At 37.2% G+C, this 13,928-nt stretch overlaps 1 protein-coding gene across 1 annotated transcript in view; it reads left to right on the top strand.

The window, feature by feature from the left end:
- ttbk2b (tau tubulin kinase 2b) overlaps nucleotides 1-12,332 on the top strand; it is a 13,555-nt gene extending 1,223 nt beyond the window's left edge. Inside the window, exons 2-15 of the mRNA XM_073816547.1 lie at nucleotides 868-1,008; nucleotides 2,802-2,949; nucleotides 3,161-3,234; nucleotides 3,993-4,133; nucleotides 4,294-4,398; nucleotides 4,825-4,890; nucleotides 5,001-5,093; nucleotides 5,168-5,293; nucleotides 5,371-5,528; nucleotides 5,620-5,815; nucleotides 7,302-7,513; nucleotides 7,604-8,057; nucleotides 8,489-9,102; nucleotides 10,639-12,332. Coding sequence (XP_073672648.1) covers nucleotides 940-1,008; nucleotides 2,802-2,949; nucleotides 3,161-3,234; nucleotides 3,993-4,133; nucleotides 4,294-4,398; nucleotides 4,825-4,890; nucleotides 5,001-5,093; nucleotides 5,168-5,293; nucleotides 5,371-5,528; nucleotides 5,620-5,815; nucleotides 7,302-7,513; nucleotides 7,604-8,057; nucleotides 8,489-9,102; nucleotides 10,639-10,957 — 2,775 coding nt within the window. The 5' untranslated portion in view covers nucleotides 868-939 and the 3' untranslated portion in view covers nucleotides 10,958-12,332. The remainder of the gene's footprint in view (nucleotides 1-867; nucleotides 1,009-2,801; nucleotides 2,950-3,160; nucleotides 3,235-3,992; nucleotides 4,134-4,293; nucleotides 4,399-4,824; nucleotides 4,891-5,000; nucleotides 5,094-5,167; nucleotides 5,294-5,370; nucleotides 5,529-5,619; nucleotides 5,816-7,301; nucleotides 7,514-7,603; nucleotides 8,058-8,488; nucleotides 9,103-10,638) is intronic.
- The last annotated feature ends 1,596 nt before the right edge of the window (nucleotides 12,333-13,928 follow it).

Raw genomic sequence — 13,928 nt, forward strand, 5'->3', positions numbered from 1 at the left:
CATGATTTTTACTTAATATCCTAATGATTTTTGGCATAAAAGAAAAATCGATCATTTTGACCCATACAATGTATTGTTGGGTATTGCTACAAATATTAAGACTGGTTTTGTGGTCCAGGGTCACAAATAAACGAGTGCAACAATTAATGAAAGTCTTGGCTGCATATTTCACCAGCACTGCAGTATAAGACTTTGACAGTGTATGCAGTAACTATATAAAAAGCATTCTATGCACATACATGCATAATATACAGAAAAATATATTGCATAAATATTAAAAGATATATTCCTCAAGATAATGCACATATTTACCGCTCCAACAGATGTGTACAGTTGCAGAATGTTTTATTTAGTCTCTTAGGCCTCACAAGTGATTGCATTTGTATTTTATCATTGACATCAAACAGATCCAAGGTTCTGTAACATCTAAGCATGCATATAAGCTAGTGTTTTGTAGTCTTTGTGATATAGATTTACAGATTAAATTTCCCTGAGTCACTGTCTTGCAGATATAGTGAATTTTATTCTTGTTTTAGGCCTACAGTAAGCCTGTTCCTTAAGGGTTTGACTGTATTTAGCTCCATCAGTTTTGCTCTGCACCCTAGCAGTGACGGTCATAAAAAATCAGGACAGGTTCTTATAGCGATCTGCTTAAAAGACAACTTTAGGATAGGTCAGATTCATGTAGTTCGAGTGCCTTTATAGAATGCCTTCTTAAGTATGTGAATGGAGCCAATAAAATGCATTTTTCATTATTTTTATCTTGTCTACAGCCACTGGAGATAATCTCCCTTATGTCTGCAAAGTTCTCTAGAGCCTTTAATTTCTGCAGTTAAAATCTACAGATCTGTTTTTCTAATCTTTCAGTGAGGACCCAAGCTCACTGATGTGAGGTGTAGATCTTCTCTGAGTGTGCTCAGTCCACTCTTGAGCCTCAGGATGAGTGGGCCAGTGGAGCAGACTGATATTTTGGCTGTCGGGAGCATGGTCCGGGAGCGATGGAGAGTGGTGAGTTGTTTTGAAGGAGCTGTATTTAGGAGGACAAGGCTTCAGGACTATTCAAATACTCACTGTTAGTTCTGTAGAGATGTTCTGATAGCTGTCAGATTCTTGTATGTAAACTTTCACTCAGGCAAGAAGTTTTTTTCTTTTTCTTTTTGAGCTCAGTCTAACAATACACTGACTGCAGGTGTGTTGAGCGGTGCTGACATCAGCACTGAAAACTGAACAGCATGCTGACAAATAGTCACGAGACACAGCATTTTATTTAATGACAAAAGTGTTGTTTTCTAGGACATTTTTTTTTTCTCAAGTATTTCATGCCTGAACAGAGCTGTTGTGTAACATCTGTTCTCCGACACAAGTTTGAAAGCTGTCTACTCAATTATAGGAGGAAAAAATCTATGGGCCATTCTACAGAATTGGTGCAGATTGCAGCTGTCCCACAAGCAAAAAACACATTTAAAAAGTATTAAAATCATAGATTTTTTAATCTATATAGCTGTTTATATATATCTATTAAATCATAATTTATTGGGTACTTTCAATTGGGAGATGGTTGTCCTGAACCCTAACCCCTAAATTGCATATTTTTTTTCCATTGTTGATTTTTAATCCTTTTCAAAAGTGAAGTTCCAAAAAAAATAATATATATATATATATATATATGCACATCCATAATTTTGAGGTAAATGTGTTTGAAAGTCTAAACAATCTGTGTAACTTTAAGGAACGTCACTACCGAACACTTGTTTTGTGCAATTAAATTTCATTCCATAACATTTAGTTTTTATATGTGTACAACTGTTCAGAATTGTGATAGCTAACCATGTGCTGATCAACATCTTTGAGCTAGGTTCAAAAGTATCTAAAATTGTCACTACCGAAACAGCCACGACGGCTAGTGACAAAAAGGTACACATAATTCTTTATTTGGGGGAAATAAACAAAATTTTAGTACAGTTATGCCATTTTTGTGTATTTTAGTATGTTTTAGTATGCAAGTTAAAATTCTGTAATGTGATGTGGTTGCTACCAAAGCATTACTGTCACTACTGAAAATGTGCAGTTACTACCAAAAGATGGGATGTTTTGTCAAAAATAAAGTATACTAAATTATCAGCTTCGATGTTCTGACAGTTTTTGGTTCAATGTATATTCAAACTAAACGAGTCCTTAACTTAACTCAAATCAGTATGATCAACTTTTTGCATTTTACAAAGAAAAATTGGATTCGAAATGCAATAAATCTCATAAATTACACTTTTTTTTTGCACAGTTACTTGAAATATAACTGTGCAAAAAATAATAATAATTCCAAGGCATTTCCAACTTTTGATTTTGAACCAATTCTGTAGAAGGGCCCATATATGATACATTACCATTCAAAGGTTTTTATACAGCAATGATGCATCAAATGGATCAAAAGTGACATAAATGCTGTTTTTGGAACTTTCTATTAATCAAAAACTCTGAGAAACAAAATATGTCACAGATTCCAAAAAAATAAAGCTGCACAACTGTTTTCAACATTGATAATAATAAGAAATGTTTCTTGAGCAGCAAATCAGAAAGATTTTTGAAGGATCATGTGACACTAAAGACTGGAGTAATGGCTGCTGAAAATTCAGTTTTGTCATCATAGGAATAAATTACATGGAAGTATATTAAAATAGAAGACAATGTTACTGTGTTTTTAATAAATAAACGCAGCCTTGATGAGCCTTTCCAAAAAAATATGTACAGCAGTTTGTTTCAGGATTTTTTTCATAACTCATTCAAAATTTCTCTTTCCTATCTAGCTGAAAAAAATTGGCGGGGGTGGTTTCGGTGAGATCTATGAAGTTCTGGACCAGGTGAACCAATTCAGTGTGGCTCTGAAAGTGGAGTCTGCCCAGCAACCCAAACAGGTCCTGAAGATGGAAGTAGCGGTATTGAAAAGACTTCAGGGTAAAAATGAACACAGATATTCAAGATACTGCTTTTTTTGAGTTTATGTATATAAAACAAGCATGTAAACAATATTTGAGGAGTTATTTTGCTCTGTGCATGCTACTCTATTATGTGCAATCACACATGGCCAAACACAAGGGGACTTTTAACTAAAAATACATATGGATTTGTATAACATGAACCATTTTTATCTTGACCCACTTCATAGGTAAAGACCATGTTTGTCGTTTTGTTGGCTGTGGACGCAATGACCGCTTCAACTATGTGGTTATGGAGCTTCAGGTAGGGCATCAAATGATTCTTGTTTCTGAATTGACCCTTCGCAAAACAGCTTGATTGACAGGCAGTCTGACCAATCATAATGCCGAATCCGCCATCTTGTCCAACAAACAAATCAGGCAAGAGAGTACCGGTACATTAACTTTGGTGGACTTAAACTTGAAGAATTGTGTGTATTGACTTCTTTCTGCGGTTGAAATAAAATTTCTGATGTTCCATCTTGATTATTTCATGCTTTAAGTAAATAAGAAAAGATAATCGGTTCAAATATTGTTTGATCTAATAAGGTAATGCAGTGATCTGTCAAAACACATTAAACAGCCACAAAACCGTATTTATTGTTTGAATTTATTGCATTTATTGTAACCTGCTCTGTCTTATCTGTCGGTGTGTTTGTTTCCTCTTTTCGCAATAGGTGAGAACATGATGTGTAGTGTGGGACTGGCTTTGTTTGTGAAGGGTCAAAAATAGGGATGCACCGATCCGAATCGGCCAAGATGCTTGCGCGTTTTTGTCAGTTCATTATCAGTGTGAATGTGCGCAGCTCGTCAGTGAACAACGGCTGTGTGTAGTATATACGGCTCAACGTGAAATCACGCATCTGATGGCATTACCGCTGATTACAGAACCGGCTTTACTGACAAAACGCGCAAGCAATCTCGGCCGATTCGGATCGGTGCATCCCTAGTCAAAAACACAACTCATAGTAACACAACTTATATTTCAGTCACCTGAAGTGATGTTTGTCCATTAAACTGCAGGGAAGGAACTTGGCAGACCTTAGACGCAACATGAGCCGTGGCACCTTCAGCTTCTCTACTACACTCAGGCTGGGCCGACAAATCTTAGAAGCCATCGAGAGCATCCACTCTGTGGGCTTTCTGCACAGAGACATCAAACCCGTAAGAGTGCTCTATTGAGTCTGCTCTCTCACAGACAGCCCTGGGCCTAAAAGCACTTTTAATGTTGACTATAATTCATGTTTAACAGGGCCTTGTTATTTCTTTCTAGACTATATAAACTAGTCATCAAACCTTTTTTTTTTTTTTTTTTCTCAAATAGTCTAACTTCGCTATGGGTCGACTTACCAGTACATGCCGAACTTGTTATATGCTTGATTTTGGGTTGGCACGCCAGTTTACAAACTCATGTCAAGAAGTCCGTCCAGTAAGTAGTCACAGATGTCTTTTAAAGCTTATGTTTATAAAATTTCATATTATGGACAGTTCATCCAAAATGAAAATTCAGTCATTTATTTACGATCTTGTCATTCCAAACATTACAAATACAGTGCTTAGGGACTGAGGATTTCAAGATTTAAAAAGTCATAAGGCACCAAATTTAAATTGTAATTCAAAGCTCATGAGAAAAGTAGTGATGTATAATTTGTGAATAAATAGGTTTTTAATTTTTTCTTCTTTTGTCACGAATTGCTATGTCTCAAACTCTCATGAATGCACCAAAAAAGGTTAGTGGGGGATGTCAAGATTTTTAAATGAACACTGGATTTTCATTTTTGGGTGAATTATTCCTGTAATGTGTTTTTGTATGTTTATTTATGTCTGCATGTTCTTTTTTTTTTTTTGTCTAAAGCCACGTCCAGTGGCAGGATTCAGAGGAACCGTCCGTTATGCTTCAGTAAATGCTCACAAGAATAGGGTAATTTATCTCTTTTACATTCTCAAGCCAATGGCGAATTTCGGTCAGGTGTCCTATACACAGCAGGCCATGTTACTTATTCATATTTCTTTTTTTTGTTTGTTTTAAAGGAAATGGGTCGACATGATGACCTGTGGTCTTTATTTTATATGCTTGTGGAGTTCATGGTGGGTCAGCTACCCTGGAGAAAAATCAAAGACAAAGTAAGTTATACCCCAATCATAATTTTCCACAAATAAGAGACTTGCTCTAGTTCTCAGTCCTGCCATCAATACAGGAACAGGTCGGAAATATGAAGGAGACGTACAACCATCGCCTCATGCTCAAACACCTCCCAGATGAGTTTAGCGTTTTTCTCGACCATATCTCCAACCTGGACTACTACACAAAACCAGATTATCAGGTAATGAACTTACTTAGCTTTTCCTGACCATAGACGTAAACGTATCCAGTCACTAACATGCTCTCATTGTGTTGCAGCTCCTGATGTCAGTCTTTGACAACAGCATGAAGAGCTACAACGTGGTGGAAAACGACCCGTACGACTGGGAAAGAGCGGATTCGGAGGACACACTAAATGTTGGAACCCTGGCAACCACAGCCCAGCAGTTGACCCGCCTCACGCCGGCATATTTGGGGTAGATATGCAGAATCTACAATGACTTTCAATTGAGTCTCTATATATACTGTTTGAGCTCTACATGGTTAAATGAATATATTTCTTTTCAGCATGGCCAATGCCTCTGTGATCCCAGGCGATCTGCAGCGTGAGAACACAGAGGACGTCCTTCAGGGTGAACGCCTCAGTGAGGCTGATAATTGCGTCCCCATCCCAACACAGCCTGCACAGGGTGCGGATGTCTGGGAGGAGATGGAGCAAAGTCGTGACCGAAACCTCAACCACGTTCAACCACTAATCAGAAAGGTAGTATTTAGACAGTAGTATTACATCAGGTTTAAATGCTCACTGACGCTTCAGAAGGAAAAATGATGTATTAAAGGAGAAGTTCACTTCCAGAACAAAAATTAACAGCTAATTTACTCACCCCCTTGTCATCCAAGATGTTCATGTCTTTTTTCTTTCAGTCGTAAAGTAATTGATTTCTCTCCATATAGTGGACTTCTATGGAGCCTGCAAGTTTGAACTTCCAAAATGCAGTTTAAATGCAGCTTCAAGGGGCTCTAAACGAACCCAGCTGAGGAAGAAGGGTCTTCTTATCTAGCAAAACGATTGGTTATTTTCCAAAAAAAAAAAAAAAAAATTATATACTTTTTAACCTCAAATGCTCGTCTTGTCTAGCTCTGCGTGTACTCTGTGTATTCCGGTTAAAGGCAGTTTAGGGGAGGTCGAAAAGCTCCCATCTCATTTTCTTCTGCAACCTCAAAATCAACCTACTTCGCTGGTTTACCTTTTTTGTAAAGGGCGATCGATCTTCTTTGCACATTCACCTTGTAAACACTAGGTCAGTACTTCTGCAGCGATGTAGGACGATTTAAAGGCAGTTTTTTCCCCTAACTGCCTTTAATCGGAATACACAGAGTACACGCAGAGCTAGACAAGACAAGCATTTGAGGTTAAAAAGTATTTAGATTATTATTATTTATTTTATTTATTTTTTAGAAAATAACCGATTGTTTTTACTAGAAAAGACCCTTGTTCCTTGGCTTAGAGCCCTTTGAAGCTGCATTTAAACTGCATTTAGGAAGCAAACTCACGGGCACCATAGAAGTCCACTATACGGAGAAAAATCCTGAAATGTTTCAGGATTCATTCATCATTTCTTTACGATTGAAGAAAGAAAGACATGAACATCTTGGATGACAAGGGGTGAGAAAAATTGTCTGTGACTGTTTTTTCTGGAAGTGAACTTCTCCAAAGAGCCAGGAGCGTAAACTTTTAAACAGAATGATGTGTACATTTTTTTATTTTGTCTAAATATTAAATTTGTTTCAATTAGTACTGCCCTTTAGAAGCTACAGAAGATACTTACATCTTTCCCAGATCAAAAATAAGTTAAGTTTACCCTGATCTTCAAATTCCCCCCCCCCCCCCCCCGGCTTCTTTATGCATTGCGTATCCGTGTGAGGCATCAGTGAGCATTTGAACCTTCTGTAATAGTTTCTTGCATACGAGTGGACAGTTTAACTGTTCAGGACAACTATTACTAAACAAAAAACACAGCTGTGGGTCATTCAGATAACAACACAGTATGTAAACTCTATATGGACTATATGTAAACGTCTTTTATGTGAAATACCTTATTCAGGTCAGTACTAAATAAAAAATAACATGCTTTTCCTATAATCCCTCTTATTTTGCTAAAATAATTAACATTTTGCAGATTCGGCAATGTCTATGTAAACTTTTGACCTCAACTGTATTTAGGTCAGAGCTTGTGTTTTTGCTTCAGGTGGCTAGTGAGGAGGAGCAAAGCAAAGAGGGCAACCAGAGCCCCAACAGTGGCTCCATCCAGGGCTCTCCCAGACGTGTCCGCTCAGAGACCTTGCTCATTGACCGCGTAGCTCCTCTACTGAGAAGGATGCGCCATAGTCAGAGCATGGGACTCGACAAGAGACTGACCCCTGAACCCAAACCCACCATTGAACGCTTTCTTGAAGCCTAGTCAGTAAACAAAATCCTATTAATCTTCATTATCAATGTGAATTGGTCTCTAGAGACTTTATAACCACTTCTCCCTTATCATCTTATTAGTTTAGGGAAGCAACGTCCGGGTCTGCCCCAAGACAGGTCTGTCTGTCGGCTCGAGCAGGGCTCGTTGGAGGACGAGGAGGGTGCGGCCAGCAGCGGTTACGTTGCCGTCAACCTCAGCCCCGTCCCACAAGAGGGTGACTCACAGGAGTGGGTCCTCGTGGAGCTTGAGGGTGGTAGCGGTTCAGCAGGATCTAAACCAGATGAGGAGGAACGCTCAGGGATCTCGCCACGCTCCTCCAGCCCCCTCGCCCTCCCTCGCACCTGGTCCGACCCCTTGCCTCAGCGCGCTAGCAGTCTGATTGGTTCAGCAGATTTCCACACAGGTGTCTGCCACACAGGACCTCCGTTCGCCAGACTACCGGGTTTGCCTGGTGTAATAGGACTGTCTGGATTAAGACGGCTGCCCACAGTACAGCCTGCGTCAGTGGTCCTCACCAGGGCTCATCTTGAGCAGGTCATTATCTCATAGTGGATGTATTAACATTTCTAAACAAAATAGGTCACATTGTGAGATATACAGCAGGAACTGTGAGATGACATTTCTTGTCATTAATTTTAACATAATACTGCAATTATGTCTTTAAATAGGTTTGATTGTGTAATGAAAACTGTAGGAGTAAACAGTGATAATTTATGGGTGCATTGCAGTAGTTTCACTGCAACATCACTATGTCTCAGATTTTGGCCAGCAACTTGGATTTATACATTACTGTATATCAAAACATCAATAGACCGAAAGTGAAGCTGACACAAAGCTCCAAGCTTAGAAAATCTCACCAGAGCTCAGCAGATGATGGTACCACTAGAAAAAACAGATGTATAAGAGTTTTTCCCTGCAGAGCTCCATTAATAATGTCCTCTCTCTTAATGTTATTCCATTCACAGTCATCCAATGCAGTGCTACAGACCATTCAGCCTCTGCAGAAGACAGGAGATGACTCTCAGCCTGACAATCCATCAGGCCCTGCGGAAAAAGAGCACAACCATGTGCCAGTTATTTCACCCTCTAAAGGCCCTAACAAGCTAGATGAAAACATTATCTCTGTCAAGGCCTCTGACAAGGATGTGGAGAGCGACTCGGGCTGTCCTGACGGTGGACCTTCTTCAACCCCCAACCAGGGTGAGACGACTGTACACAGTGTTGATGCGGCTCCAGCATCACCTCGTGAACTCTCACCCCGAGCCAGTCGCATCCCCATCCGTGACCCAGACTCTCCAACCCGTAGGGGTTTTCCGGCTCCGCTTTCTCCATCTCTGTCGCTGTCATGTGAGCACTTCCCCTCAGCGCTGCTGCGTGACAAGTTCACCTTCCCCACCGGTTCTCGAATGTCAGACTGGCAGGTGGAGGAGCCACTCTCTCTGTCTTTGTCCTCAGTGTCGAGCAAGAGTAAAATACCAAGACCCATAAGCCCCACACTAGTGCCAGATCAGCTGTCTGCACGATTTATTCCAAGACCGCCGCCAGGCAAACCACCCCTTCGCACAGGTGGCGAGAACAGGTGAGAGGAGCAAGAATATTAAAATGAATATTTTCTTCATGTACCAAGTTAGAAGGCTTCCTGTGTCAGTGTATTGAGTTTTATATTCACAGGCTACATGCAAAAACAAAATGTACAATGAGACTAGCATAGTCCACAAACACCCTTATAAGCTGCTTTTTAGAGAATTAAAAACCAGTTGAGTGACTAAGTTGTAGACTCTTATGAACCTGTTCTTTTTAGTGAATCCAAAACATATGAAACAAACAGGGTTGTCCAATTTACAAACAAATTGTTATTCTAAGCTTGAACTTTTAAGTGTAATTTGATTCATGAGATTCATGAGTAAACAACTGTTATGAACCAGTTCTTTTTTACTGAATCTAAAACACATTCACAGTTCAACCAGTGTAATCTTATTCACGAACAGATGACTCGTATGAACCTGTTCTTTTTAGTGAATCACAAACATACAACCAGTGTAGTCTGATTTACAAGCAAATTACTCTTATGAGCCATTTCGTTTTAGTAAATCAAAGTCATAGAACGAGCAGTCTATTCTGATTTACAAACAAATGACTCTTATGAGCCATTTCTTTTTAGTAAATCAAAGTATAGCATGAGCAGTGTAATCTGATTCATGAACAATTGACTCTTATGAACCTATTCTTTTTAGTGATTCAAAAACATACAAAACAACCAGTGTAGTCTGATTCACAAACAAATGGCTTATGAGCCATTTCGTTTTAGTAAATCAAAGACATATAGCACAAGCAGTGTAATCTGATTCATGAACAATTGACTATTGAACCAATTCCTATTAGTGAATCAAGCACATAAATACAACCAGTGAAGCCTTATTCACAAACAAATGATTCTTTTGAGCCTGTTATTTTCAGTGAATCAAAGATTAGCACGAGCAGTGTAATTTGATTCATAACACATGACTCTTATGAACCCATTCTTTTGGGTTAATCAAAAACAGAACTAGTGTAATCTGATTCACAAACAAGTGACTCATATGAGCCATTTCCTTTTAGTAAATCAAAGACATCTAGCACAAGCAGTATAATCTGATTCATGAACAAATGACTCTTATGAACCCATTCTTTTTAGTGAATCAAAAACATGCATACAACCAGTGTAGTCTGATTCACAAACAAATGACTCTAATGAGCCATTTCTTTTTAATAAATCAAAGACATATAGCAACCAGCGTAATCTGATTCATAAACAAATGACTTTTATGAATCTGTTCTTTTTTTTTTTTAGTGAATCAAAAACGTACATACAACCTGTGTAGTCTGATTCACAAACAAATGACTCTTATGAGGCATTTCTTTTTAGTAATTCAAACATAGCATGTGAGTCAAAAACATACAAAACAACCAGTGTATTCTGATTTTTGAAATGGATGACTTTGGTCCTTTTAATGACGAGTTTGAAAAAGCTGGTTCTTCTAAGCAAATCCAAACCATGCAGCACAACCAGTGTAGTCCAGTTCCTAAATATACATGTAAATGTTCAATGTGATATTAAAAGTAATTGTCTTTCCAGACGCAGACGCTACCGCATTCGTGCTAGCAGCACCGGTGACACGGACCTCTTGGACAACCTCTCTCAGCTCATGCAGGAGCGCGGTGGTCTGGCCGTCAGCACCTCGCGTTACCAACGCACCACGGCCTCCTCTCTGCAGCGCTCGTTAAGCTCCTCCCCTTCCCGTTTTGAAGGAGGTCACAGCCAATCACCAAGTAGCTGCTCAGCCTCCCCGCCTCCTCGAATCAGTGACTTAACAGTAAACCACGGGTCAGGATTCTGTCCCAGACTCAGAGCAGGAAGTCCCGACAGCAAAAACAAAACCAAAATGAGCAAATAAAGAGAAAATGTAACCAATGGCATGAGTTGTCAGTAATTCGACAACCGGTTTCAAAAGTAGCTTGATGAACTGTAGTGTTTTTACAAGTGGTGTTTTGATGAGTAGAGCGGTTTAAAGGACCTGGTATTTGCCGGTTGGTTGTGATTACTTGACAGCATCGTGTTTTGGACATTTTAGGAAAACGTGAAATATTAACATGCTAAAAGTTCCAGTGACGCCGTGTAATTTTTCCATTGCGTCTCATTGCATTAATTTTTATTTATTTTTTTACACTCTATCTAGTTTGTGCCATATACTTGCTATGTAAATTCTGTTTGTTTTTCATGTTTTTTGCACTTTCTGGTTTACATACGTTACGTGTATGTCGGATTTTAAACATTATCTATCAGTCGCTAGCATTAAGAAAGTTTGAAATGTGAAAACAATGGGGCTGCACTTAGTAACTCATTGTATTCTGTCAAACAGATGCATGTTTCGTAGGCACTCCAGATATCTAGCCTTACGTTTTTCAGTTTTTAAATCATTGTTCAAAGCATTTCATCTTAAATGCTCATTTCAACAGATAGCCATCTATACGGTGTAATATCAGTCATGTATAGATACATCTGGTACAAGCAAGCATGTGTATATATGTATTTCAGGGAATGTATGTACTGTAAACTCTACCATCTATAGAATGTATTTATTTATTTATTGGATGTGGTTACGTACCTGATGATGTAGCTTTATTACTTGCTACTGAGTGAACTCGCCATCACATTAAGGGTCAGAAACCTTGCAACTGCCAAGTATAATCTCTTCCATGCCTGCAATATCATACTAACAATTCCTGTAAATAGTCATAACGTCAGTAAGAAATTTACTGATATATTGCAGTAAAACACCCTTAAAGGAACTCTTAATTCAAAAACACTATAGTCCCATTACCATATTACTTGAAAACATCTGTGGCTGTGGTTTTTGGGATTGAATTCTCCATCATGGCGTTTATCGAAAGTTGTCTGAGGACTTTGAGACTTCTGTGATGTACAAAGAAAGAGATTGTAGCTAGCGAGTCATTACCACGACTTCATTATGTGCTGAATAGTTGTTTTGTTCTGGATCGTGTGTTTTGTCCTCTGGAAGTGCTTTTACTTTAAAAGCATCAGTATGGGCCCACAACTGTGGTACGACGGATGGTTTATCTTGAGAATTGTACATAATCTGAACTGTATATAGATATAAATATATTAAGAAAAAGAAAGTCCACCTCATGCTTCATGTACTGTATTTTGCTAACAAACATTTCAATCATGCGGAGAAAAAAAACGAAAAGTTACCATGTTGGAATGTATATGTATTCATATTAATGGAATAAATAAGTACTCTTAAGTAACTGATGCCTGATATTATGCTGTCATTAGTTTAATAATGATAAAATGCATTGTTTCAAAGTTTATTTAGACAAAGCATACAAAATATTTTTTTGCATTAATGCTAGAAATACAGTATGACATAATATATACTTTAAAGTTTAGTATCAGTAATAATCAGTTTTTTTCCTTGTGTGTACCATTTGAAACATTTTATCTGTCTAATTCAATCTTGACCAATGTATACACTACCGTTTAAACGTTTGGGATAAATACGACTTTTTATTTATTTTTTTAAATTCTCTTATGCTCATCAAGGCTGCATTTATTTGAACAAAAATACAGAGAAAAAAAAACGCAATATTGTGACATTATTACAGTTTAAAATTGGTTATAATGGTTGATTTATTCGTTTTACTCTTTACTATCAATGTTGGAAACAGCTGTGCTGCTTAATATTTTTTTGGAACCTGTGATTCTTTTTTTCAGGATTCTTTGATGAATAAAAAGTAAAAAAAAAAGAACAGCATTTATTCAAAATAGAGATATAAAAGTATTTGCTATCACTTTTGATCAATTTAACATCCTTGGTGAATAAAAGTACTAATTTCTTTCAAAAAAAGAAGAAAGTTTTCAACATTGATAATAAATCAGCATATTAGAATGATTTATGAATGATCATGTGACACTGAAGACTGGAGTAATGATGCTAAAAATTCAGCTTTGCATTACAGGAATAAATGACATTTTACAATATATTAACATATTTTACATTGAAATAATATTTCACAACACTAAATTATTTTCTGGATTTTTTATTAAGCAAATGCAGCTCTGATGAGTATGATGGCATTTTAGTGCCACATTAAAAAATAAAAAAAATCTAAAATTACAAGATTAAAGTTGTAATATTTTGAGAATAAAGTCCAAAAGTTTCAAGAATAAAGTTGAAATTTTGAGAAAAAAGTCGAAATTACAAAAATAAAGTCAAAATGTTTTGAGAATAAAGTTGAAATGTCAAAAATAAAGTCGAAATGTTTTGAGAATACAGTCGAAATTACAAGAATACAGTCGAAATGTTTTAAGAATAAAGTCGAAATTACAAGAATAAAGTCAAAATGTTTTGAGAATAAAGTCGAAATTACAAGAATACAGTCGAAATGTTTTAAGAATAAAGTCGAAATTACAAGAATACAGTCGAAATGTTTTAAGAATAAAGTCGAAATTACAAGAATAAAGTCAAAATGTTTTGAGAATAAAGTCGAAATTACAAGAATACAGTCGAAATGTTTTGAGAATACAGTCGAAATTACAAGAATAGAGTCGAAATGTTTTGAGAATAAAGTCAAAATGTTTTGAGAATAAAGTCGAAATTACAAGAATAAAGTCAAAATGTTTTGAGAATAAAGTCGAAATTACAAGAATACAGTCGAAATGTTTTGAGAATACAGTCAAAATTACAAGAATAGAGTCAAAATGTTTTGAGAATAAAGTCGAAATTACAAGAATACAGTCAAAATGTTTTGAGAATAAAGTTGAAATGTTTTGAGAATAAAGTCAAAATGTTTTGAGAATAAAGTCGAAATTACAAGAATACAGTCGAAATGTTTTGAGAATAA

The sequence above is a fragment of the Garra rufa genome, chromosome 13 (assembly GCF_049309525.1).
Source record: "Garra rufa chromosome 13, GarRuf1.0, whole genome shotgun sequence".
Lineage (NCBI taxonomy): Eukaryota > Metazoa > Chordata > Actinopteri > Cypriniformes > Cyprinidae > Garra > Garra rufa.